Source organism: Saccopteryx leptura, chromosome 12 (assembly GCF_036850995.1).
Source record: "Saccopteryx leptura isolate mSacLep1 chromosome 12, mSacLep1_pri_phased_curated, whole genome shotgun sequence".
Lineage (NCBI taxonomy): Eukaryota > Metazoa > Chordata > Mammalia > Chiroptera > Emballonuridae > Saccopteryx > Saccopteryx leptura.
The window spans coordinates 1,763,028-1,788,641 of record NC_089514.1 but is presented as its reverse complement, the minus strand read 5'-3'; the positions used below and the strand labels follow the sequence as shown (position 1 = coordinate 1,788,641).

Genomic DNA, 25,614 nt, shown 5'->3' with positions numbered 1-25,614 from the left:
TCACCTCCCGGAGCTGCTGGCCGCGCAGCCACAGACCCCTGCGTGCCCCTCCGTGCTCTCTCTCCTCCACTGCAGAGTGACCCGCCCCTCCACCACCACCCAGCCGCGCAGCCACAGAACCTCTGCGTCCTGTGCGCCTCAGAACGGTTCTTTTGTTTCCCTCCGTCTTCCCCTTCCCTGTCAGGGGATGGATTTGCGCACAAAGGGACTTAATTAAGGACTGTCCCCAGAAGCTGTCAAGCTTCCAGTCTCAGGAAGAAAACAAGCCGCTTACCAGGGGACAGATGAACAGTATAAAACGTTTGACACCCCGCCCTGCGCGGCCGCCTTCTCCTCCCAGAGAGTCGCTCTGCCTTCCTGACGGTTTAGCTGGATGGAGGTAAGACCCTCCCCCCCCATCTCCTAAATCACAAACCCTCTGGGGAGGGGGGGGTCCCTCGGATGAATGTCGACGGTGCAGGAGCTCGCTTAGGAGGGGCGGACGCAGGTGGGGCGTGCTGGCCCCATCTGACGCGGCAGCGAGCAGCTGCCCAGCTGGGATGAGGAGGAGGGTGGCTCCCCTGGGCTGGAGACGCAGACCCGGTCAGCATCCCGGAGACGTGTCCGCCCGACACGGTACGGTCAGATCCCATGCCGTCAAAACACACCGGCCTCCTGCTGGGCACTGAGGGGTCGTGTCTCCGGAAAACTCATCTGCTGAAGCCCCTAACCCCCAACGGGACGGGACGGTATTTGCAGGTGGAGTCACTGGGAGGTCGTTAGAGCCCGAGGAAGTCCTGAGGGTGAGGCCCTCAGGCTGGGATTAGTGCCCTTTACAAGAGGAGGAGGAGACAGGAGCTCACTCAGCTTCCTCCCCACCACGTGAAGACACAGTGCAGACGGCGAGGGTCCTCAGCAGAGCCCCCGACCTTGAGCTTCAGGACGGTGAGAAGTAAGTTCCTGTGGTTTGAGCCACCCAAGCCTCCGCCATCTGTCACGGCGGCCCGAGGTGACGAAGACGCCGCCCGCACCTCTATTTCTGCAGTCGCATCAGCTGTGTGCCCACGATGGGCCAGCCCCCGACCTCCACACCCTGGCCGGCTGCAAACAGAGAGGGACAGAGAGAGTGGGGGAGTCTGGGGAGCAGCTGGCTGACCACAGACCTACGCAGCCAGACTCAGGGGTCAGCCCTGGACGCTGGGTCCAAAGCAGGGAAGGGTTGTCTCTCCTCCCACCTTGGAAACGTGGGTGATGTTGAGATTTTGGTGTAGTTACTTGAATACTTTTCTCACTCACAGGCTCCTAATTTAATCCCTTAACAGAAGGAAGGTGACGTCAACCGGGCATACCTATATGGGCCAGACTTAGGAAGAAGAAGAAAAAAAAAGACAAACTCCTCATGTTAAAAAAAATAAAATAAAATGGGAAGATCTAAACCCACCTGTTCTAGAATTAAGAGTCCAGAATGAAAAATAAGCCATACTTGGAAGAAACAGAGGCTTGATTTTCACTCAATAAGTAAATGATTAAAATTAAACATTTTGCACAGAGTAGGCCTTTAAAAAATGGGTGTGAGGGTGTGACGTGAGGGTCGGCTCTCTTGGGAATCCCAAATCCAAATTTTCTCAGGAACTCAGCAAATCAGAAAACAGGACAGGGAACTTGGTGCAGTAATAGAGAGTGTGGGGACTGCGGCAAAGTAGAAAAAGAACACATTGAGATGGATATGCACAGCTCTTCCTAAAACACAGACACAGACACACACACACACACACACACACACACACACACACACACACACACCAGAAGAAAAGAAAACCAAGCGGCTCCCTTTAACATTCTTCACTTGAGATGTCAGTAATACTGGTCATCTTAAGCAGGGAGTAAAGAAGATGACCAACGGAGTAGGTCAGTGTCCTTTGCCCAAGGCCAGGCCGGCTCCAGGAACAGGGCTGACAGTCCCCGGCTACCAAGCGGCTATGTGGACGCGCCTGTCTGGACGCAGTCTGAGGTCAGAGCCTGACTTCTTGCTGACACTCCCCTTCAGGACGCATCAGTCCCCAACTGCCCGGTGAGAGCTGGACCACGGCCAGCCGGGCCCAGGGGGCGGGCACTGCTGGCTCCCGCCTTGGGCCTCACGCTTCCTGTGGAAGCAGAGCGTCTTCCCACACATTCTGAAATTCATGCAGCCTCTTTCCACGGGGGCTGTTCCGGTCACTGCCAGGTCCACTCAGAAGGAAGGGACCCAGCTTGATCCACACTGAGACACGCAGGCGGCCTGGTCCTCAAGAGCTGGCCAAGAAATCGTGTGAGTTGCCCCTCGCTGTCACCCACCGAGGAGCAAGATGCACTGATTTCCTCGAACGCCTGGAGGGCGCTGGGAGCCAGGGGGAGCTCTGCTACCAGCGGGAGGGGACCCGAGCTGAGAGACTGGAGCCAGAGCACAGTTTATCCCTCAGGCCACCGGCGGTCCCTGCTCCTCACAGGCCCCAGGAAAGGCAGCGGCCTGTCAGAATCCTTTCTCCCCCAACCTTCCTGCTGCTGACATTTCTGCACGCGTGACGGCACGGCTAACCTCCCAGCGGGTCGAGGCCAAGGCGCTCAGGGCAGCCTGTCCGCGGGCCAAGGGCCTTGTGTCCCCGGAACATAGCTGTCAACAGCGCAGGAGTGTGGCCAGGAGCCGAGTTACAGCTCCTGACACCTTACCAGAAATTAACAAGTATGCCTTGGGACTTGCTTGATGCTAATTGTGTGTGTTATCTGTTCCAAGCCTCCTAAAACAAAAACACCGAGCTCCCTTTTCAAAAAAAAGAGAGTGAGATTTGAAAGTAAGATGTAAGGGAGCTGTTTTTCAAGCAGGACGAGGAAAGTATAAATATATACGATGTGGCCCTGGCCGGTTGGCTCAGCGGTAGAGCGTCGGCCTAGCGTGCGGAGGACCCGGGTTCGATTCCCGGCCAGGGCACACAGGAGAAGCGCCCATTTGCTTCTCCACCCCTCTGCCGCACTTTCCTCTCTGTCTCTCTCTTCTCCTCCCGCAGCCAAGGCTCTATTGGAGCAAAGATGGCCCGGGCGCTGGGGATGGCTCTGTGGCCTCTGCCCCAGGTGCTAGAGTGGCTCTGGTCACGGCAGAGCGACACCCGAGGGGCAGAGCATCGCCCCCTGGTGGGCAGAGCGTCGCCCCATGGTGGGCGTGCCGGGTGGATCCCGGTCGGGCGCATGCGGGAGTCTGTCTGACTGTCTCTCCCTGTTTCCAGCTTCAGAAAAAAATGAAAGGAAAAAAAAATTAAATATATACGATGTGAGATGACGTACGTAGGGTGTCGGCCGGTGCCGAAAGCCAGGGAGCAATCCGGAGGGACTGCCCGTCCGGGAGAGCTGACGTCACCGGTCATTTCTGAGCTCCCCGGGGAGCCACGGGCATTGCTGAGAAGCGAGGGAGAGGAGAGCGCCACAGTGACGCGCTCTGCAGTTTACTAGGGAGGCGCGGGCGCCGTCACCCAGGGCCGACGGGAGCCCGGTGGCAGCTGGGACCAGCGACCCTGGACATCAGGAGGCGCCTCTGAGGGTGTTCACCTATCCCACGACTTCCACTAAAGCTGAGCCACCCCCAGCGATAACTTCTCCCCCCCCCAAAAAAAAAAAACCATGGGAAAGTTGTACTTAACGGGATGTCGTGTTTGTTTAAAGCTCATCTTCTCAATTCCAGTTCCAGTTATAACTCACGTCTGCAAAGCACAGAGACATCAGGTCCACCTCCGGTGAGTCACCACCACCAGGCAGACCCCGTCCAGCCGGGTTTCACCACCAGCACTCCTCTGACACTGAGCCTGGGGGTGGGGGGCGGCTCTGTACCCTGTGGGTCTCAGCAGCAGGTTTGTCACCCACCAGATGTCAGTAACATCCCCGACCCCCCCCCCCGCAGTTATAACACCCAAAAATGTCCGCTCATGTCGCCCGATGCCCCCTGCCAGGCCCCAGCTGAGGATCCCCACTCCTCTGCTCTGTTGAACAACAGGTTTCGTTCCCTTCCTTCCCGGCTCCGTGACTTGACTTCCCAGGTCCTCCTCCTTCTGGCCAGTTGCGTCTCACGGGTCGGCTCCGTCAGTTCTTCCAGGAGCGGGTCCTTGGGGGTACGCTCTCCGTTCCGGGGCTCACTCCTGAGCTCCTGACAGACAGCGGTGCCGCAGACACACGCGGGAGGCACGCTCCTCTCCTCTTTGTCCTGTGAGGACGCTCCCCTGCGGTCTGGGGTTCTCTCCTGTGGACGAGACGTGGGCGGACGACCTACTTCCTGGGGTTCTGCTGGACCCCGGCTTTCCTCTCCGGCTGCTCTGAAAACCTTCCTTTGGCCTGCAGTGTCCCGCACCCTCAGGGCGACCCGGCAGGAGTGGGTCCGTGTTCGTGTGTCTTCCCGGAGGAGTCCGTGGGATTCCTGAATTAGAACAGAGTGGTCTTGCAACCGGAAGAAGGTCTCGGATCCCGGCTCTCCATTTCTCCCCCGTTCCCTCATCGTTCTCTCTCGGAATGCTCATCTGATGCCCCTGGGGACTCCCCCCCCACCCCCCGTTCTCCAAGTATCGGAACAGCTCCTCCTGTCTCCCTCCCTGTGCCCGCATGCCACCATGTTCTCCACCCGACCTGCGACTTCCCTCAGTCATGTCTACTCTTTTTTTTTTTTTTTTTTGTATTTTTCTGAAGCTGGAAACGGAGAGAGACAGTCAGACAGACTCCCGCATGCGCCCGATCGGGATCCACCCGGCACGCCCACCAGGGGCGATGCTCTGCCCACCAGGGGGTGATGCTCTGCCCCTCCGGGGCATCGCTCCGCCGCGACCAGAGCCACTCTAGTGCCTGGGGCAGAGGCCAAGGAGCCATCCCCAGCGCCCGGGCCATCTCTGCTCCAATGGAGCCTTGGCTGCGGGAGGGGAAGAGAGAGACAGAGGAAGGAGGGGGTTGGAGAAGCAAATGGGTGCTTCTCCTGTGTGCCCTGGCCGGGAATCGAACCCGGGTCCCCCGCACGCCAGGCCAACGCTCTACCACTGAGCCAACCGGCCAGGGCCCATGTCTACTCTTGATCTAGTTCACATTCCAACCCTCCCGCCTGGACAGGAACGCAGTGGTCAGAGCATTCACGTGGATGGGTTCCGGCTGCCGCTTGCTCACGGCTGACTCGTGTCTTGGACACACCTGGGTTGCTCACCCACGTCTTCTTCTGAAGTGGGATTCTTCACGCATATTCAATATTCCTGTTCATGCCCCACGTCTGGGTCTGATCTGACCGCTTGTCTCCACGGACTCTTGGTGACGAAGCCCTTTGGGGTTCTTGTGTGTAATTTTATTCTATCATCCGATTCCCTGGAACGCTGCTGGTGTGTGGGGGGGTTCCTTGCAGGCCGGGTGAAGGGTGCACTCAGGCTGAGGGCGTTTGCTTCGTCAGGGAGCAGCCTGGGACCCCTTGAGACAAGGTGATCCCCAGTGGATGTTTTGGGCCAGTCAGAGAAGCGTGGGTCTGGGCAGATGCCCTGGTGACAGCAACCCATTCAGAGAAAACCTTTCCGAGCTCCGCGCCTGGCTCGGGCCCATCCGGGCCAGTGTGTCCACCCCGCTCCTTTGTGGACATGCTGACCTGACTTGGTTCTCTCTTTGTGGGGCTGTGAGTCCCGGGGACCCAGGCTCTAGGTGTCAGCAGGAGCCCTCAGACGCCGCCACTGTGAGGCCGACTCTCCTCCCTGGGTTCTGACTTCCACCTCGAGGCAGGGATGTCTCCTATTTTTTGGCCATTTCAGCTGTGCTTTCCAGAAGAATTGTCTAAGTTATCCAGGATTTCAAGGGTTTTGCACAGGCTGGGTTTCGGGTTATCGGTCTTCCACGTTTCCAGGCAAGGGGTGGTTTCTTCACGTTCAGAGCAAAAGCTTCTCAGCCATAGAAGAAATGTGCAGAGACCCACGGCAACTGAATTCTCCATCCCCGGGCACGTCCCCAGGCCCAGGGCTTCCGACAGACCCCGCCGGGCCTCGGGCTGACGTCTGACATCATCCTCTCCTGCAGATCCTAAAGGCACTGTGTGTCCTGGCTGCACCCCAGGGCCCGACAGAAATAGAATGCCAAGCGAGGTCCAGCTGGCAGCGTGTCAGGCTGGGAACAGAGCGGCAGCACAGAGGACTCCAGCTCCGTGGTCAGAACTGGACCGTGAAGGATGGCTGCGGGGGGCGCCGGCCACCGTCCAACTCGCAGTCGCTCCGTCTGAGACAAACGCTTGTCTGCTGCCCCCGACATCTGCCCAAGGATTTCTCTGCCACTTACTGACAAACAACCACAGCCACGGGGTCTGGGTGTGCGGCTCTCCGCTGAGTCCCTGCACAGTCCTCCCGCTGCCCCCTGCCCGCACCCCACACCCCCGGGCACTGCCCCCTGCCCGCACCCCACACCCCAGGGCACTGCCCCCTGCCCACACCCACACCCCAGGGCACTGCCCCCTGCCCACACCCACACCCCAGGGCACTGCCCCCTGCCCACACCCACACCCCGGGCACTGCCCCCTGCCCACACCCCACACCCCAGGGCACTGCCCCCTGCCCGCACCCCACACCCCAGGGCACTGCCCCCTGCCCACACCCACACCCCAGGGCACTGCCCCCTGCCCACACCCACACCCCGGGCACTGCCCCCTGCCCACACCCCACACCCCGGGCACTGCCCCCTGCCCGCACCCCACACCCCGGGCACTGCCCCCTGCCCGCACCCCACACCCCGGGCACTGCCCCCTGCCCGCACCCCACACCCCGGGCACTGCCCCCTGCCCACACCCACACCCACACCCCCGGGCACTGCCCCCTGCCCACACCCACACCCACACCCCCGGGCACTGCCCCCTGCCCACACCCACACCCACACCCCGGGCACTGCCCCCTGCCCACACCCACACCCACACCCCCGGGCACTGCCCCCTGCCCACACCCACACCCACACCCCCGGGCACTGCCCCCTGCCCACACCCACACCCACACCCCCGGGCACTGCCCCCTGCCCGCACCCACACCCACACCCCAGGGCACTGCCCCCTGCCCACACCCCACACCCCCGGGCACTGCCCCCTGCCCGCACCCCACACCCCAGGGCACTGCCCCCTGCCCGCACCCCACACCCCAGGGCACTGCCCCCTGCCCGCACCCCACACCCCAGGGCACTGCCCCCTGCCCGCACCCACACCCACACCCCCGGGCACTGCCCCCTGCCCACACCCACACCCACACCCCCGGGCACTGCCCCCTGCCCGCACCCCACACCCCAGGGCACTGCCCCCTGCCCGCACCCCACACCCCAGGGCACTGCCCCCTGCCCACACCCACACCCCCGGGCACTGCCCCCTGCCCGCACCCACACCCACAACCCCGGGCACTGCCCCCTGCCCGCACCCACACCCACAACCCCGGGCACTGCCCCCTGCCCGCACCCCACCCCCCAGGGCACTGCCCCCTGCCCGCACCCCGCACCCCAGGGCACTGCCCCCTGCCCGCACCCCACACCCCCGGGCACTGCCCCCTGCCCCCACACCCCCGGGCACTGCCCCCTGCCCGCACCCCACCCCCCAGGGCACTGCCCCCTGCCCGCACCCCATCCCCCAGGGCACTGCCCCCTGCCCGCACCCCACACCCCAGGGCACTGCCCCCTGCCCGCACCCCACACCCCAGGGCACTGCCCCCTGCCCGCACCCCACACCCCAGGGCACTGCCCGTGGACCTGGGGGCACCTGGTTTGTCCCTGTATTTCCAGGAGCACATCCAGGGTCTGGCAGATCCATAAACAAATGCAATAACGATGTTTTTATTTCAGAACTTGCCTGATCTGGAGATACCATCTGAGAAGGAAATATTTTGCAGGAAAACACAACACCGCTGAGCCGCTGTCCAAAGACGGCAGCCTCCACGGGTCCTTGTGGAGACCGAACACCACGCTTGCTCGCGGGCAGACGTCTCCCGTTTAGACGCTCCCCACCCCCCAGTTGCAACTCAACATGCACGCTGAGCCAGCGGCAGGCTTTTTAAAACTCTCCCGTTCGCGCGGAGCTGTGCAGATTCGAACTGCTTTCGTGCTGCGTCTCATTGACTTCTGGTCATCTGACAAGTAAGCAGGACACTCTCCAGTCTTGACCCCCGAAAAATAAGGAGGCTCTGAGAACCGCCCAGGGCACAGGGGTGAACTGGAACCAAGTGCCTGATACCCACCGAGGTCTTTAGATGGAAAGCCTCCTGTTCTTCAAGCTGTTAGCTGACTCTCCACCCAAACTCAAGGGGCGGGGCCTGACAACCGGGGGTGGGGCCTGACACCCGGGGGCGGGGCCTGAGAACCCAGGGGTGGGGCCTGACAACCGGGGGCGGGGCCTCACACCCCAGGGGCGGGGCCTGACACGGGGGGGGGGGGGCAGGGCCTGACGCCCGGGGGCAGGGCCTGAGAACCCAGGGGTGGGGCCTGACAACCGGGGGTGGGGCCTCACACCCCAGGGGCGGGGCCTGACGCCCGGGGGCAGGGCCTGAGAACCCAGGGGCAGGGCCTGACACCCCGGGGGCGGGGCCTGACACCCCGGGGGCGGGGCCTCACACCCCAGGGGCGGGGCCTGACACCCCCGGGGAGGGGCCTGGGTGGTCCCTAAGCCTCCTCTCCTACCAGCTGGTTGTAGGATTTTGCATAAGGCATCAGTTTCCCAAGGTGAACTTCCTCTCCCTGTGCAGAGACACTCCAAAGCCACGCATCCACATGACCACAGGCAAATCACGTCCAGTGGGGATGTGGTCAGTCGGAAAGCAAGTGTCCTTCTGACGGGACAGCCTGGCTCAGCCCTGGCGGATGGCGGCCACCTGGGAATCAACCCTTTTTTCTTAACAATTGGGCAATCTGGGTATTTATGTTGAACCTCTCCTTTGTTAAATACCTGTGCTTATCCAATAAATGTCTTACGTGCTGGGAGCCGATCAGAACAGGTCCTCGGGCTGGAGATGGCTCTCTGGTCGTCTCTCCCCCTGGGGGCCTGCTAGTTAGTCTCCAAGGGCTCGGCCACTCTTCGGAGAGCTAGTGCTCCACCCAGTGCCCACTGGAGTCATTTCCCTCGCTCTCACCCTCGGGGAGCTCCCGGGACCCAACGCTTCCGTTCTCATTACAGCCCGAGGTTTCCTACGTCGAAGGGCACGGAGACTCATTTCGTCCTGGATGGCTTGAGTCGAAGAGGACAGAACTCCACACGAATAAACACTTAGCCAGACTGACGCAGCGTAGGCTGGACACGGACGTAGCTCAAGGGCTCCCAGCGGGTCTGAGCCTCCCCTCCTCTGCGGACCGGAAGTTCTCTCTCTTAGCCACGCACAGAGCGCCACGCCGTCACCACACGGTCATGAAAGTATAATGAGGGGGTGTGGTCGGAAGTCCGCCGTTTTCAGAGCCCAACAGGCTTTATATAGGGCTCACATCCCAGCACCACCGCTGACTAGCTCAACGACTTTGATCCAATCACTTAACTGATCTGAACCTAAGTTTTCTCCCCTTTAAAATAAAACACCAACTCATCAGTCTGATGTGCAAATTACCAAAAAAAATTTAAAAAAAATGTGTCAACTATACAGGCACTGAATCCATATCGGTCCCCTTCCTCCCATTCCGAAGGACAAACGTGCGTGGCATCTGCCCCTTGGTGCCCGCCACTCCAAGGCTGCGCTGAGCACGACCACAGGCGGTCACTGAGGTCGTGTTTCCCCCACCGAGTCAGGGACCCATCTGAAAAGTCCAGAGAAACTAGACTATGTCTTGTTTGCTTAATTGTTCTTCTTTCAATGGCTTTAAGACACGGAGGTCAGACACGGAGAAGCACAGAATTCACCAAACCTTCCTCGGAACCCAGGCGAAGTCAGAGGCGGCCACAGCACCAGCATCAGACTGGCTTACTGAGAGGAACATAAACCTGACAACGGCTCGAGCCCCGACGCGGCCGGGGTCCACCGTCACAGGACTGTCCTGCGCGAAGCCCCCTCAGCCCACACAACGTCGATTCCCGCCATTCGCAAGTACAGAGTCGCTTCTTCCTCTCCGTTGGCTCCTGATCGTCAGGGCGGTAGAGGTCTGTCTACACCAGGGGTCCCCAAACTTTTTACACAGGGGGCCAGTTCACTGTCCCTCAGACTGTTGGAGGGCCGGACTAAGAAAAAAACTATGAACAAATCCCTATGCACACTGCACATATCTTATTTTAAAGTAAAAAAACAAAACGGGAACGAATACAATATTTAAAATAAAGAACAAGTAAATTTAAATCAACAAACTGACCAGTATTTCAATGGGAACTATGCTCCTCTCACTGACCACCAATGAAAGAGGTGCCCTTTCCAGAAGTGTGGCGAGGGCCGGATAAATGGCCTCAGGGGGCCGCATGCGGCCCGCGGGCCGTAGTTTGGGGACCCCTGGTTTAGATGCAGCCTCTCATTCCAAACTTCACGTCAAGTTTTTTTTTTTCTTTCTTTCTTTCATTCATACACTTCTGGAAATGGGATTTGGAGACAGGGTCAGGTCGGAAGTCGGACGCTGAAGCCACAGGGGAGGGCTTGTTCACCTCGAGGGTCCCAAAGCAGCTGCCCTCGGGCTTCGCGAGAGAGCCTTGCGAGAGGCACGTATTAATGATTCATTTTCTCTGTTTTCTTCAAAGGCTTGTACCGTTGCCAATCAGAGCTCCCGGTCAGCTACGATAGCCGGTGTGGACACACGGCAGCCTGGATACCACCGGCCAACAGCAGAGCCACGCCAAGTTTCACTCACTCCGCACGGCCTTATCACAGGGAGCCACGTACACGCCGTGAGGTTCTATAAGACACCGAGACAGAGCTGGCAGGCCCCATTTCTGTTGTCACTCTCCCACAGGGGACCGGGGGACCCACTGTGGGGGGGGCAGGGGGGTACAATGGCTTTCCTTGCTCAAAATGGAATAATTTCTTCTATGAATGAGTTTCCAATTCCACTTACTGCTGGCCTGCTTGGTAGTCATCGGGGGTGAATTAAACACTGCTCAGTGGAGCTTGTCCGAGTCGCCCGTTAGTGATGCGCGACACAAGGACCCAAGAGTGTAAGTCACACGTCCCCAGAGTGGCGCTCAGAACGGAACCGATGGATCAGAGCGCTGACGGGGGCTGCTCAGTTCTGTGTGTCGGGCAGGTAGTTTATCGCCACGGCCCCCGCGCCCCCCCCCCCCGTCGCCACGGCCCCCACGTCCCCCCCCCCGTCGCCACGGCCCCCGTGCCCCCCCCCGTCGCCACGGCCCCCGCGTCCCCCCCCCCCGTCTCCACGGCCCCCGCGTCCCCCCCGTCGCCACGGCCCCCGCGTCCCCCCCGTCGCCACGGCCCCCGCATCCCCCACGTCGTCACGGCCCCCGCGTCCCCCCGTCGCCACGGCCCCCGCGCCCCTCCCCGTCGCCACGGCCCCCGCGTCCCCCCCCCCGTCTCCACGGCCCCCGCCTCCCCCCCCGTCTCCACGGCCCCCGCGTCCCCCCCCCCGTCGCCACGGCCCCCGCGTCCCCCCCCCCCGTCGCCACGGCCCCCGCGTCCCCCCCCCCGTCGCCACGGCCCCCGCCTCCCCCCCCCGTCTCCACGGCCCCCGCCTCCCCCCCCCCGTCTCCACGGCCCCCGCGTCCCCCCCCCCCCGTCGCCACGGCCCCCGCGCCCCTCCCCGTCGCCACGGCCCCCCCGTCCCCCCCCCCCCGTCTCCACGGCCCCCGCCTCCCCCCCCCCCGTCTCCACGGCCCCCGCGTCCCCCCCCCTCGCCACGGCCCCCGAGTCCCCCCCCCCCCCGTCGCCACGGCCCGCGCGTCCCCTCCATCGCCACGGCCCCCGCGTCCTCTCCATCGCCACGGCCCCCGCGTCCCCTCCATCAACACCCCCAGTCACGCTGACTGATTCGCCCTCACAGACCACATTCCTTTTATGAAATTGGGGCGCATGCTGATGAGGTCAACCATGGTCACGGACGCCCTATGTTACAGGCCGGACTGTGTCCACCCTCCCAAATTCATATGCTGAAGTCCTAACACCCGATACCACTGAATGTGAACGCGACTGTATTTAGAGACAGGGTCTTTACAGAGGTAATTAAGCTAAAATGAGGTCGTATAAACTGGCTCCAATCCAACCTGACTGGTGTCCTTATAAGAAAAGGGGATGAGGCTTGAACAGGCTGGTGGCACAGTGGATAGAGCGTCAGACTGGGACATGGACGACCCATGTTCGAAACCCCATGGTCGTTGGCTTGAGCCTAAGGTCACTGGCTTGAGCAAAGGGTCACTCGGTCTGCTGTAGCCCCTGGTCAAGGCACATATGAGAAAGCAATCAACGAACAACTAAGGTGCTGTAAGGAAGAATTGATGCTCCTCATCTCTCTCCCTTCCTGTCTGTCTGTCCCTATCTGTCCGTCTCTGTCACCAAAAAAAAAAAAAAAGAAAACAAAAGGAAATGAGGACGCAGACACGCCCAGAGGGATGACCAGGAGAGGACACAGGGCAAAACGGCGGTCTACTGGAGGAGACAGGGCTTGGGAGAAACCAGCGCTGCCCACACCTTGAGCTCATCCCCCAGCCTTCGGGGCCATGAGACAACCCACTTCTGTTGTTTAAGGCACCTGGTCCACGGTGCTTTGTGATGCCCGGCGGTGTGAAGGAATCACCCTAGGAAGCAGACAGCACATGAAAACACCACTCATTTATAAGTAATTCAAAGCAACAAGCAGACTCCCTCATTCACAGTTGGATGCCGGCAGATACAAGGTAAAGAACAGGACACATGGTATAATTTGAGAGGCAGCGGAGAAAATTCTACAAGGAAAGGTATTCTTCTCCGGACTTGATACAAACTAAATTGCAGACATCCTGGGTGAATGGGAATATTACTCTAATTATTATTAGCCGCTTCATGACATGTTGTTGAAACATGCGCGAGGTCTTCTGCTGACAGCTGGCTTAGGTCAACCAGGATGCAAGAGATGGGAGTTGCACGGGGGAGGGGGGGGGAGTCAGGAACGAGCAGAGAGGGGGAAAGACAGGTTTGGAATACAGAGAAACCCGGGCAGAGAAGGCAGTACACAGAGATGTGTCCACTGAAAGGACAAGAAGCAGGGACCAGGCACAGGGCAGGAGCTGGGGTTCCCTCTGCCAGTCACTGCAGACCCACAGTGGACAACAAGACCTCTTCTCTCTCAGGATGCAGAAAACAGACTACTTAAGCTCCACCCAGTTAAAGAGATCCGGAGGAGCCCCGCCCCCTTTCTCTCCTTCCTCCCGAGGAGAAACAGAGTTGCCAGCTTGACCTGATTGTGCCCCAACCAGCATTTCAGACCGGAAATGCATCCCCTTCTCCGTTTCCCATGCACTCTGTGTTATGATACAAACCAGGGCTACAGTCTTTCCCTCTGAAGCCCGGGAACCCCAGAGCAAGCCTGTGGACGGCGACGGGCCCTGGTGCTCAGCACCAACCACCCACCGGCCCCTTGTGCTCGCAGCTGACCCGAGCCCCGTCTGCACTCATTCTTCCGTCACCTGAGGAAACATCCTTTCTTGACGTGGAAGAAAACAGAAACACCGACACTGGCTCATCCAGAGCCACACTAATGCATGGAAACGTTCCCAGTGCTAACAGAAATGAACAGCACCAAACACACACACACACACACACACACACACACACACACACACACACACACAGCTGTGCACACTGTAGGAGCAGGCGTAGCGCGAAAACCTGGAGCCGCTTTCCAACATTCCTCCCAGGTACATCCTCACAGCTCGCCGGTAATGACTGGACGGAAGTTAGGAACGCAGAGTCACTCGGAGATGAGAGATACAGTTCATCCTCTAAACCTAGGCCCTTTAATGCTTCCCGGGACGGTGACCTTCCCCATCTCCCTTCGGCTGCCACCATCTCCCATCTCCAGGGTTTGACACCCACTCTACCTATGGACCAGTTCTGAGAACAGGAGTCCCTCCCCAAAGGCAGCCTCATGCCACCGAGCCCCAGGCTGTGAATTATTAAACAGAAGTGTGAAGCCTCCCTTCTAGCTGGGATGTCAGGGTCAATCAATGTCCACTTTGTCGTGTGTCTGGGTGTTTCAGATCAAGATGCGAATCATACCTCAGCCTACGTCACTGGACAATTTTAAGAAATAACTATGCAACTCCATAGAGCGCAGTCATAAATATTAACAGTTTTAAAACTAACCACATGTTTTTGCTATAATTCTTAGATTATATACGAACACTTCGATTTTCTTATAAACTGAAATCTCTCAGGGAGCGTTTTGAGGGCAGGGTTCCTGACTTACCCAAGTGTGTGGCCAGGGGGGGCCTGGTTCCTATGAGTTCCTCACCAAACTTTTCTTGGCTTCTCCAGGGGTTCAAGCCCAGAAGCGTGAGGATAAACTGTGAGTTAGGGCATCAGCTCCCATGAGCCTTAGAGGTAGCTTAGCCCCTTACTTTACAGGTGAGACAATGAAGCCCAGAGGAGACGGGTGCTGTGTCCCTGTCATGTGACTCATTAGTTGCAAAGCCAGAATGGAAACTCATGTTTCTTTTCTTTTTTTTTTTTTTTTTTTTGTATTTTTCTGAAGCTGGAAACGGGGAGAGACAGTCAGACAGACTCCCGCATGTGCCCGACCGGGATCCACCCAGCACACCCACCAGGGGCAACACTCTGCCCACCAGGGGGCGATGCTCTGCCCCTCCGGGGCATTGCTCTGTTGTGACCAGAGCCACTCTAGCGCCTGGGGCAGAGGCCAAGGAGCCATTCCCAGCGCCCGGGCCATCTTTGCTCCAATGGAGCCTTGGCTGCGGGAGGGGAAGAGAGAGACAGAGAGGAAAGTGCGGTGGAGGGGTGGAGAAGCAAATGGGCGCTTCTCCTGTGTGCCCTGGCCGGGAATCGAACCCGGGACTTCCGCACGCCAGGCCGACGCTCTACCACTGAGCCAACCGGCCAGGGCTGGAAACTCATGTTTCTTAACTCTAAATCCCCGAAGTTCTTCCTACACTGTGTACGCCATCCATAGATCTTCTGTCCCACAATGCCCAGGAATTTAATCCTAAACCTCTTACAGGCACTCCTATCCTGGGTACATGCTGAGTCCCTATTTCTCAGTGGCTATGGGTTCCTCCCACCTGTTTTTCCTGAACAGCTTTGGGGGCTCTCTCGGTCTCTCTGCTGCCCAGGAAATCTCTGGCATTCCGGGTCCAGGGGCCAAGTCCAGGCAGGACGTGGATTGAAGTTCTCCTGGAAGGCTGGAGCGGTTAACTAAGTTAACGTCGGTTTGAAAAACCGACCCTGTCGCGCCTGGCACACGGCAGGCATTCAGAAGGTGACAGGTGTACTTTAATATTTCTGCAAGTGCCCGTCTAAAATAAAGCATGCTTTACCCATGAACCGGCTTCTTGTTTTCGCCGACCATTATGCTTTGAAATCCAATGAGCAAGCACTTCCTTTTCCTTCTTTTTAGAACATGTGCCCGACACCCCAACACAGAACCTAGGGAAGTGGTTTGGACCCTTCACTGGCTACTAGCTTAAGAATATACCCCAAAGGGAAGGGGCAAATCACCCCGCGTTTGAAACCAGGCTGAGCTTTTAAACGAGGAGCAGTGAATTAGTGAGAGAGGTACAGCTCGCAGGAGGGGCCGGGCCAGCCCCTTCCCTGCAAGGAAACCCTCTCCCAGGGAAGACAAAAGGGATGAGAGTGGAGAGGCCACACTGGTGGAGACGATCACCTCTGCACTGACAGAGAGAGGAGCTGCTAGGGGGGCGTGGAGAGCGCCTCTTGTCCACAGTGGGGGCGCACAGCGCTCGGGGCGGTCTGGCCCCTTCCTGGGAGGTGCAAAGTCGCCCGCGGGCGCTCGCCTCTTACCACGAACTCCTCCAGAGTCTGGTAGGTCTTGCCCCGGAATTCGCAGTAGTTCTTCCTCTCCTTGCACTGCGGGCAGCACTGGCTCGTGTCGACGTGGATGCAGCGCGGGTGCAGCCGCGGGCACTCGGGCTGCGCGCACAGCGGCCCCTCCTCGGTGCACAGGCACGGGCAGGCCGACGGGCCGGGCGCGAACTTCTCCCCGATGGCGTACACGAAGCCGCTCTCGTCCACGCAGCCCTTGCCGCGGTAGTCCGGGTACGCGTACTCCTCGGGCGGTTCCGTGGCGGGCGTGGGGTCCGGGCCGGCCGAGTCCTGGGCGGCGGCGGCGGCCGGGGGACCCTCCTGCGGGGTGTCCCCGCGGGGCCGGACCTGCAGGTCTCCGGCCTTGGTGCCCGCGCCCTGGGCGGCCCAGGCCTGCTTCTGCCTGCTCCACGCCTCCCGGCCGGCGAGCCCGCGGCCGCCCTTGCTCTTCCAGTCCCGGCCGCTGCCGCCCTCGTCCCTCGCCGGGCGCCCGAGCTCGCTCAGCCGCCCCGGGCCGTCCCGAGACGCGTGCTCGCGCTTCTCCTGGCCCGGCTGCTCCGGCGCCTGGGCCAGCTTCTCCAGCGGGATGCTCGGGCTGCACAGAGCCACCATCAGGCAGCAGGTGACCAGGAGGGAACTGGACAGCGCGCCAACTGCCATCGCAGTGGAGCTGGGCATCCCCTACCACGTCCCGGCGGGCGGGCGGGCGGGGAGCGCGGCGGAGGGGCGAGTCGCATTCACGGCCCGGGGGCGCGCCGCCGCCAGCCGGGAGCCGCCGTCCCTGTGGAGAGAACAGCAGCACAGCTGAGCCCCGCGGCCCGCGCGCGCCCGGCCCCCACCCGGCCCCGCGCGGCCCGGCTCCCGCAGCGCCCTGGAGGAACGGGCGGGACCGCGAGGGCGGGGGCCGCGTGTCCGGCCGGGCTTCGTAGACATCACGACTCGTGGAGACACACCAGGAAGCGAAGTTGCAGAGAGACACTCGCCGCAGTGTTTCTCACGTAGTCGTGATGGGCGGTGGAGACGGCCTAGGGCGGGCGGCCGAGCCGCGGGAAAGCCGCAAGCCCGGCCTGCATTCAACCGCCTCTCCCCACCGGCAAGTCCCGTCAGAGCCATAGGATTCGGGCGCCCTGACTGCCCCTCCCTAGGTCCTGGCCACGCATTCTCAACGGTTACCAAATGGAGAATTCTGCCGAGGACCTGGAAGCGCACGACCGTGCAGGAAACACCCCCAGGGACCAGAGGGGGTTAAACAAAGCTGCTAGGACCCCATGACTCATTTCCAACAACTTTTCAAACGTCTCCGGTGCGGGGAGCAGACGCCGCTTCCCGCCTTCCTCCCCGGACCCCCTGCCCGGAAGCGTGTCCCCGACCACCCCTGGTGGTGGGGTTGGGAATTCCGAAGGCTGGGCTCCCCCACTGTCTACTGCGCCCAGCCGGCTGCCCAGCCACTCGGGGGGCGATGAGAGACCCCCGCGCGGGCCGCAGCGCTAAGTCTCCTAATTGCTTTTTACCCAGGAAGGGATCAGGGGGGTACAGCTTCAAGTCAGAGGGCAGCGCTGAAGTGTGCTCTGGGGGAGGCTGGGATGGAGGGCGCAAGGCAGGGGCGAGTCCCTCTCACTCACCCCGTCTCCAAAGCCTTTCTAGAGCCCAAAGTTTCTGTCGTCCAAAGGGGCCCCAGAGAAGCCTAGACGCCGCAGGGTGCGAGCAAGCCCTCCACCCTTACCTCCCCTTCCAACCCCGCTCCTCCAATTCGGAGCGCTCCGGTTGTGTCCCTCCGCCTTCCCCGAACTCCAGGAGGGCTCCCGTCATTCGTGCTTTCGGCTCACTCCCAGCCCCGGCCCAGGGAACCTCCGCCCGGAGCGAATCGTATTTACAAACTTGGGGGGCGGGGGAGCTCCTCCCGAACTGCAGGGAGGCTGAAGACTGCCCAGGGCACGGACACCCAACATGCACCCCCTCACCCCCGGGGACGGGCGCCCCAGCCTACATACATGATCGCAAGGCGCCGGTCAGAACCTGGGCTCGCGGGCGTGGAGGCAGCAGCGGAGGGCGCGGCCCTGGGGCACCAGCACCCATCTTCCGGGCGGCGGAGGACCCGCGCCTAGCGCGCGGCGGAGAGCGCAGCTCCACCTGCGCGCTCCGCCTGGCGCGTGCACCCGGCTAGGGCGTCTCCGCGGGCTTGTTCATCGCGCTGCCGGCGGCCGGCACTGGCTGCCCCAACCAGCGTCAGTGCCCGCGCCGCCCTCCGCGGCTCAACCCCGGGTCTCGTCCCCGCGTCTCCGCGACGGAGCGCGCCCTGGGACAGCCCCAGCCGGACCTCGCTCCTCCTTTCCCGCAGGCTCAGGGCGGTCTCCAGACCAGGCAGCCGACATGCCGGGCAGCCGCGCCGCGTCAGAGGCGGAGAAGACGCCCGGAGCCCGGCGGGCGGGCGAGTGGCACCGAGGCCGGCCTGGGAGACTGCGCGCTGGTCTCGCCTGCCGCAGCCGCCTCCCGCGTGCTCCCGGCTCCCTCCGCCGCGGCGGCCGGCGCTGCCCGAGGGTTGGGGGAACCCCTCCCCCCCCCCCGCCCGCTTGCGCCCCTTCCTGAAGGCACAACCTACCTGTCACTCTCGCGCGCGGCTGCGCCCCCCACTCCGCTGCCAGCCCCCAGCCTGGCCGAGGCTGCCATTCTCCTTCCTTCCTTTTCGGTTTCTCGCTCACTCACTCTCAGACCTTCTCATTTAGACTTTTTCCCTTTCTTGCGTTCTTTTCTTTATTTTCTTTCTTTCTCATTCGCCTCCCCTGGCTCTCCACCGCTTGGACAGCGTCGTGTTGCCACTGTGGAATAAACCTGACCCGAACTGGGTTCGGATTGGAATTCGAAGGCCGCGCTAGCGTTGCAGACCGTGGGGAGTTTTTTCCTCTTTTACATTCAGAACCCCAGAGTGGGCGGCGTGACAGTGGGAAACTCATAAAAATCCGCGCCGCGTGCGGCCCGAATCCCTGCGGATCTCGCCCGCCTCGCTCAGCCTCCCTTTCCTGCGCTCCCCGCTCCGCGGCGAGTAGAAAGGTTTGTGATTAACCTGGTTAGCATGCTGAGCCCACAAGCACAGGCCTTCCTGGTTCGCGTCTGTTTTTACTCTTTGATCTTGGTCAAGAAATGTGTTGCTTTTTCTTTCTTTCTTTATTTTTATTTTCAGATAAAAAAGAAAAAGAGGTAACTTCAAATTAAAGCCTGAAATGGAATTTTTGTGGGGATATCTGTTCCCAGTGAACTGGTTTCCTACTCCTGTCGTCTTGGAGTCACTGGAAAAACTCAGAAGCATACAGGCAGTCTTTTTCCCACACCCTCAGGCCCTCAGCTGGGGGTGGGGGGAAGGGGTTCTTTGGAACAAATTCCTCTCCCCCACTCACCTCATAATGGACACACACAATTTTAATAATGTTCTAGAAAGGGCAGGGAAGCCACCAGGCGCCTGGAGGAGAGGCTGCTGCCCCTTATGCACCAAATAAAATGAGAGAGAGGGAGAGAGAATGGTATTGGGTGGAGCGTTTCTAAGAGATTTACATCTCTCTACTTTTGTAGTCCCTTCTCTTTCTTCCTGTCACTCCAAGGCAAGAGAGAGGTCCCATTTCCCTCACTGTGTTTAACTGGTTCACCCCCAGCTTCCCTGCTCCACAGACCCTAGAGGACTTCAGGCCTAAGAACTCAGGGCAGCAGTGGTGGTGGAAGGGGCTGCACCCACAGGCACTGCCCACCCGAGCTCGCTCAGTTCCTGGGACCTAATGGTGTTCATGTGCTCACACCAGCCCAGCCTGCAGTAAGGGCTCGGTTTACATCTGCCAGGGAATGGGGGAAGGGGGACATGCGTGGATACATGCATGGAGGAGAGAGAGTCCCCTGGTGGGAGATGTCTCAGAGCTGGAAGAAGGAGGAGCAGGCTCTCCTTGGAGCGGAAAGTAAGACAGGATGACAAGATGCGTTGAGGTGGGAGGCACACAGAGGGTGTTGGTCAAATAAGTTTGTAAATACGATGTGTAGGTTTGCTCGCTTATAGTTTGCATTGGGTGTGGAGGACAGGCTGTAAGCTGGCAGGGTCTTTATCCCCTAAGGCTTAGTGTTAAGACTAAGCCTTTCCCACCCTAAGTGACTTTGTATCAGAGACTTCCTTGTTTGTATATTGGATTAAAGGTTTTGATTTCTACACTATAAAATGGGGCAGACCGGGAGCTTGCTCTCTCTTGGTTCCTGAGATTAGCATTAGAGGGGAGAGCAGAGAAAGGCCACGTGGAGGAGAGGAGAAGCAACCAAGATGGCAGAATGCTGAAGGAGAAGCCAGTTTGTGCAGGGAGAAGGAGATGGGGAACAGAGGTGAATAAGGCTAGTGAGCTAGAAACCTTTGATTCTAGGAAACTCAGGTAAGTCAGTGGCTTTGGGAGCCCTGAATGGAAAGGGAAGTGTTTTCCCACTGTGTTTAATTTCTTGCCCCGGGGTGCAAGCTAGGATTAAAGCTAATGGCCCACCAGTTCTTGACTCCATTGTTTCATGACCATCGGTCCGAATCCAGTGCAAACCTGCACGGGCCAGGCGGCTGTGACGGTGGCTGCAGCTACCGGCCATACAGAGGGTGACGCTGGAAGTGAGGCAGAGCAGGTGCCATGCCGAGCCCGGAAGCTTGGACCAGCTGCTGGAGGGATGAGACGAGGTCATCTGCTGGAGCCGAGCACGTCAGAGGGTGTGTGTGATCTGAGCGTGAGTAGAAAGGAGACTGTGAAACACAACGTGGAAGGAGGTTAGGATGACTAAACTGTGGCCGGGAAACGGGGGCCCCACCGAGACTGGAAAGACTCGTGGAGGAACAAGCACCCTGGGCATTTTTCTCCACCAGTGAAGAGCTGCCTGCACAGGTGAGGGATGCCTGGAGCTTCCCGGGAAGGAGATCTCTCTGGGGCCCGGTCTTCTAGGTGTAGCCAGTAGCGGGCTTTGCAGAAAATGCAGGGCCCCTCACTGTGTCCTGCAGACCAAGACTGCTGATGGCTGGCGACCAAGACATTCGTGTTGCTTTTACTGAGGTCACACTTTGGGCAAAGCTGCCTTTCACTTGAGTTCTACACTGGAGCCGGTGAGAAAGAAGACCTGTAAGCCGTCAGTCCTTTGCGGTTAGAGAAAGTAAAAGCCACTTCCAGCGGAAGACCTGTGACACTGGAGCCGGTGAGAAAGAAGACCTGTAAGCCGTCAGTCCTTTGCGGTTAGAGAAAGTAAAAGCCACTTCCAGCGGAAGTCAGGGCTCAGCAGGGTTTTTTGTGACGCAGAAGGTTGACCACGAACTCAGCCTAATGAGCGGAGAAGCCACCTTTGTGCTTGGTGGTTTTTTATGGATGGACATAGAACAAGCCAGGCTCTTCAGGGATCGAGATCTGCTCTGCACCGGGCTACCAGTGGGCAGCGGCGGCTTCATTCCTGCCTAACTTGCCCCCATCAAACTACCCAAGGAGCCTTCAACAGCCTCTTCCTCCCACCCTCCTCTCACAAATGGACACTCCTGAGCATTTGTGGGATAGCATTGCATGTATTCAATGATCTCTCTCACCTTCCCCACTCTGACCCCCTTACCATAAGTCCCTTCTATCTACCTGGCATCTAGTTCCTGTGCCCAGCATGTAGCCAGGCCATGGCAAAGGTTTATCAGATGAAATGACAGGAGAAAGGCGAACAGCAGGACACCAAGTGCTCCCCCCTCCCCACACCATGTCGCCTTTGTCCCCATCTCCTGTCCCTCCCCCACCTCCAGGCTGGCCTGTCCCTCCCCCACCTCCAGGCCGGCTGGGTCCTGCAGGCCTTAGGCTCTGCCTTCCTCTGCCCTTTGTCAGGGTCTCCCCTGCACTTCCTCTTCTCCCTTCACCGAAGACTCTACAGATTAGGTTGTATCTCCGAGGAAAGAAACTCCTCTCTTGTGGCACCAGGCCTTAGGGAAGGCAGCCTGGAGATTCTCTGTTGTCTTGTTCTAATCGCTCTGCCTCTGTCTTCCGCATCTGCATCATCACCCACTTTCCTGCGATATTCCGGAAAGAAGTCCTTTGGGGATTCCACCGAGGGCTGAGGGATTCAACACCTGGTCCCCACCCCCGCTGGTCAGAGAAGAGGTGACTCCTCCGGTGTCCACCAGAATGTGACTGTGGGCAAGGCTTTCCCCAACCATACCCTTGTGGAGTTGGTCTTAGGCACCTAGGAATCAGCCTTTATTTTATTCTTGACGTCGTTATTCGAGTTGGTCCATTTTTTTTCGGCGATCCTCTTTTTACCTTCCGGTAGATTAACATATCCGCCAGGGTCTGGTTCATCTGGAGATTTAATGAGCATGGCTTCAAGGTTCTATGGCCAAGCCTAGGGCTGTTCAGCTCACCACTCCTCCTTTGACTCCAGGCAGCAACCTAGTCATGAACTAGGATGCTTCGGGTGTTTCCAACACGCCAAAACCAACTTCCAGACTCGCATTCAGATCGTAGTTCTTCCTTGTGCCCCAACGATCTTGTTTTTATTTGTTCATTAGAGGTTTACTTGTTGATATTCATACAAGCTGGCCCAGTGTATCCATGGGTTCTGCACCCAGGTGGAGTCAACCAACCCTGATGGAAAATATTTGGGAAAAAAAGTTGACGTTGCGGTTCTGTATTGTGTAGTTTGGGCTAGGATGTTGGCATCACCACCCAACACGTGTAAGCTTTTCTTGTCGTTATTTCCTAAACAGGATGTGACAAGTATTTCCGTGACGTTGACGTTGCATTGGGTATTATAAGGAATCTAGGGATATTTAAAGTGTATGACAGGATATGTGTAGCGTATATGCAAATACTACACCATTCCATCCAAGGGATTTGAGCATCCACGGAGTTCTGAATCTGTGGGGGAGGTGGCCTCCTGGAACCAGTTCTCCGTGGATGTTGAGGGAGACTGTCCTAATTTTAGTGGAGATTGCATGCAGGTTAACTGGATCCAGACATCTATGTCTACAAACAAACGTTTGCCATCCAATCTCCATTCGCTTTCTCCTGATAACAACAAACACGAACTTGATCTTCCTCCGGAGAACCTGATCCTCATCCATTCTCAGCCACCTGCTTCTCAGGCTGGGCTGTCAGTCGGAGCAGTGGACCAGGTCCTGCCAGCAAACACAGTGGTTTCGCCACAGTGGATGGTTCGCAGATTCTCGCGTGATCTTAGGTATACGGTGAGAGTCAGACCGACCGCTTCCGCTTGACCTGTCTGAGAACAAACGTTTTCTTTGAACTTGAGCCCCGTAAGATATTAAGGCTGGACCTACCAGGGGCATCACGACGTGCAGATTTGACCTGCAATGGCAACAGCCAGGGAGAAAATGGAGGCGAGAGATAACAGATTGCACCAGAGAACGCCGTGTGATGTCCCCACATTGTTAAAAAAAAAAAAAAAAAAAAGGTTCAAATGGTGCCTTTAGTCACCGAAGCAAACCTATCTCTATTTTTTTTTTTTTTTTTTGCTCGTTGATTTGAATTGGAGTTTTCTATCACTTGCAAATTCAAAAGCCCTGACAAATGAAATGCCTCATTGATGGAGTTCAGTGATATCAAAATTCACATAGTGGCCCTGCATGTGTCTGCAGACACCGAAATCTCACCATAATGGTTAGACTGTAAGTGGCTTTTGTCTGACAGTCAGTCTTCTCGAAAGTGCTCCCTCACTTAGAATCTAGCCACTGCTTATTCTACACAAGAATTCCTTTCATGCCACCCTAGCAAATCTGCTCTGTGCGCTCAGAGGCAGAACTGTTTCTGAATTGTGCAAAGAGCGGCCGTTGCCAGCTCGGCTACATTTTTCTGGCAGCCCCAGCATCCAATCAAGACTCCTGGGTCTCTTCCAGTTATAGCGCCATTTAGAAATACTCAGCATTTCCCAGCCCTGAATAATGTATTGATCCCTTTAAAAGAAGAACACAGTCTCGCAGACCCACAATGTTTACTTAACATCTTTTTATTGTAATTTTATTTAAATACGTGCAAACATAACACGCTACAAATGCCTAGGCTTATGGCTGTTAGGCGACTCTAAACATTTACAGATCAGATAATAAAGTACAAAACCAGTGGAGTTGGAGCTACCACCCCTGAGTTTCAGGGGACAGACCGGAGGGCACTCCTGAAGCTCCTAGGAGGAGGCCACTGTCTCTTCCTCGGTGTGAGCTCTGCATGGTGACAAGATGGGTGTCTGGTGGCATCTGGCTTCCCCAGTGTTCTTCTCTATTTGGAGTACGTTCATGCCTTCTTAGTATGGCTTCCAAAACAAAGTCACTTCCACTTAAACGCAGTTACAGGGATTATTCGTGAAGACTGTCCTTTCTTGTTGAGTCTGTGCGTGTGAGCATCGTGCGAGGTGTGGAGCCAGCATGCTGGCTGGCCAGTGTGAACTGCAGGAAAGGCAGTCCCGTTATGGTCCTCCATAAGCTGGTCATCGAGGGCCTGGAGCATGCTTGCATTATTTCCAACCAACCTCTGCGAGGAACAATTTATTTACAATAAATTGCACAGGTTTTATTTACTTTGATGAATTTTGACGAATGTCTATATATGCACACCAAACAAGGTATACATGGTTACACTTCAGAAAATTTCCTATTAATCCTTCCAGTCGACCGATTCCTTATCTGCCTGCTGATCCCACCCTCACACCCAGTCCATGAAAACTTCTTTCCCTTTGCTGGTTAAGGATTTCCTACACACGGACTCATGCCGTCCGGTGGAGCCTCGTGTGTCCGGCTCCCTTCACTCACCGTGAGGTTTCTAGCTGCCCACATGGGTTACGTGCACCAGCACGCTCTTCATTCTTAGTGCCCAGTAGTGCTTCATGGGGTGGCTCCACCACGGTTTACTTTTCCATTCATCTGCTAATGGATCTTTGGGTTGTTTCTGGCTTTTAGAATAAAAGCTGATGCAAGCATTTTTATCCATCTTCCTGGGGATATCTGCTCTCATTTTTTTTCTTTTTTTTTTTTTTTTGAGAAATGCACTTTCTCAGTTAATGGTAAGTATGTATATAACATTATGAGAAATTACTTTTCAAAACATGTATAAACGTTTTACACTTTTGCCAGCAAGGCGTGAGTTTCCCCATTGTCAGACTTGAGGGCTCCCAGAATGCACTGCAGGAAAGATGGGCCTGGGAGTTCCCACAATGCACTGTGGGAAAGACGGACCTGAGCCTGGGGGCTCCCAGAATGCACTGCAGGAGAGATGGACCTGAGCCTGGGGGGTTCCCAGAACGCACTGCGGGAAAGACGGACCTGAGCCTGGGAGGCTCCCAGAATGCACTGCGGGAGAGATGGACCTGAGCCTGGGGGGCTCCCAGAATGCACTGCGGGAGAGACGGACCTGATCCTGGGGGGCTCCCAGAACGCATTGCAGGAAAGACGGACCTGAGTTTGGGGGGTTCCCAGAACGCACTGCAGGAAAGCCGACTGGATTCCGGGGGTTACTGGGAAGCACCAGCCTCAGCGGGAAGGAAGAACGGTAGGATCAGGCTGGCCTAATGTCAAGATCTGTATTTGTGTTTGCCATTTCACTGGTACAGTGGGAGGGTCCCCTCCCCTCACATCCTTCTAAATGCTAAATGGACGTAGCCCTAGCTTATCTGATTTAAAAAAAAATTATTAGTAAAATAAAGCGAAAGAACTTAAGTTATTGGGAGAAACATA

The 25,614-nt window shown here is 58.0% G+C and overlaps 1 protein-coding gene across 1 annotated transcript in view; it reads right to left on the bottom strand.

Moving 5' to 3' along the window:
• VWC2 (von Willebrand factor C domain containing 2) overlaps positions 1–18,275 on the bottom strand; it is a 59,918-nt gene extending 41,643 nt beyond the window's left edge. The window contains exons 1-2 of the mRNA XM_066353971.1: positions 17,903–18,275; positions 15,891–16,692 (exon numbers count right to left, since the gene is read on the bottom strand). Coding sequence (XP_066210068.1) covers positions 15,891–16,589 — 699 coding nt within the window. The 5' untranslated portion in view covers positions 16,590–16,692; positions 17,903–18,275. The remainder of the gene's footprint in view (positions 1–15,890; positions 16,693–17,902) is intronic.
• Positions 18,276–25,614: the final 7,339 nt, after the last annotated feature.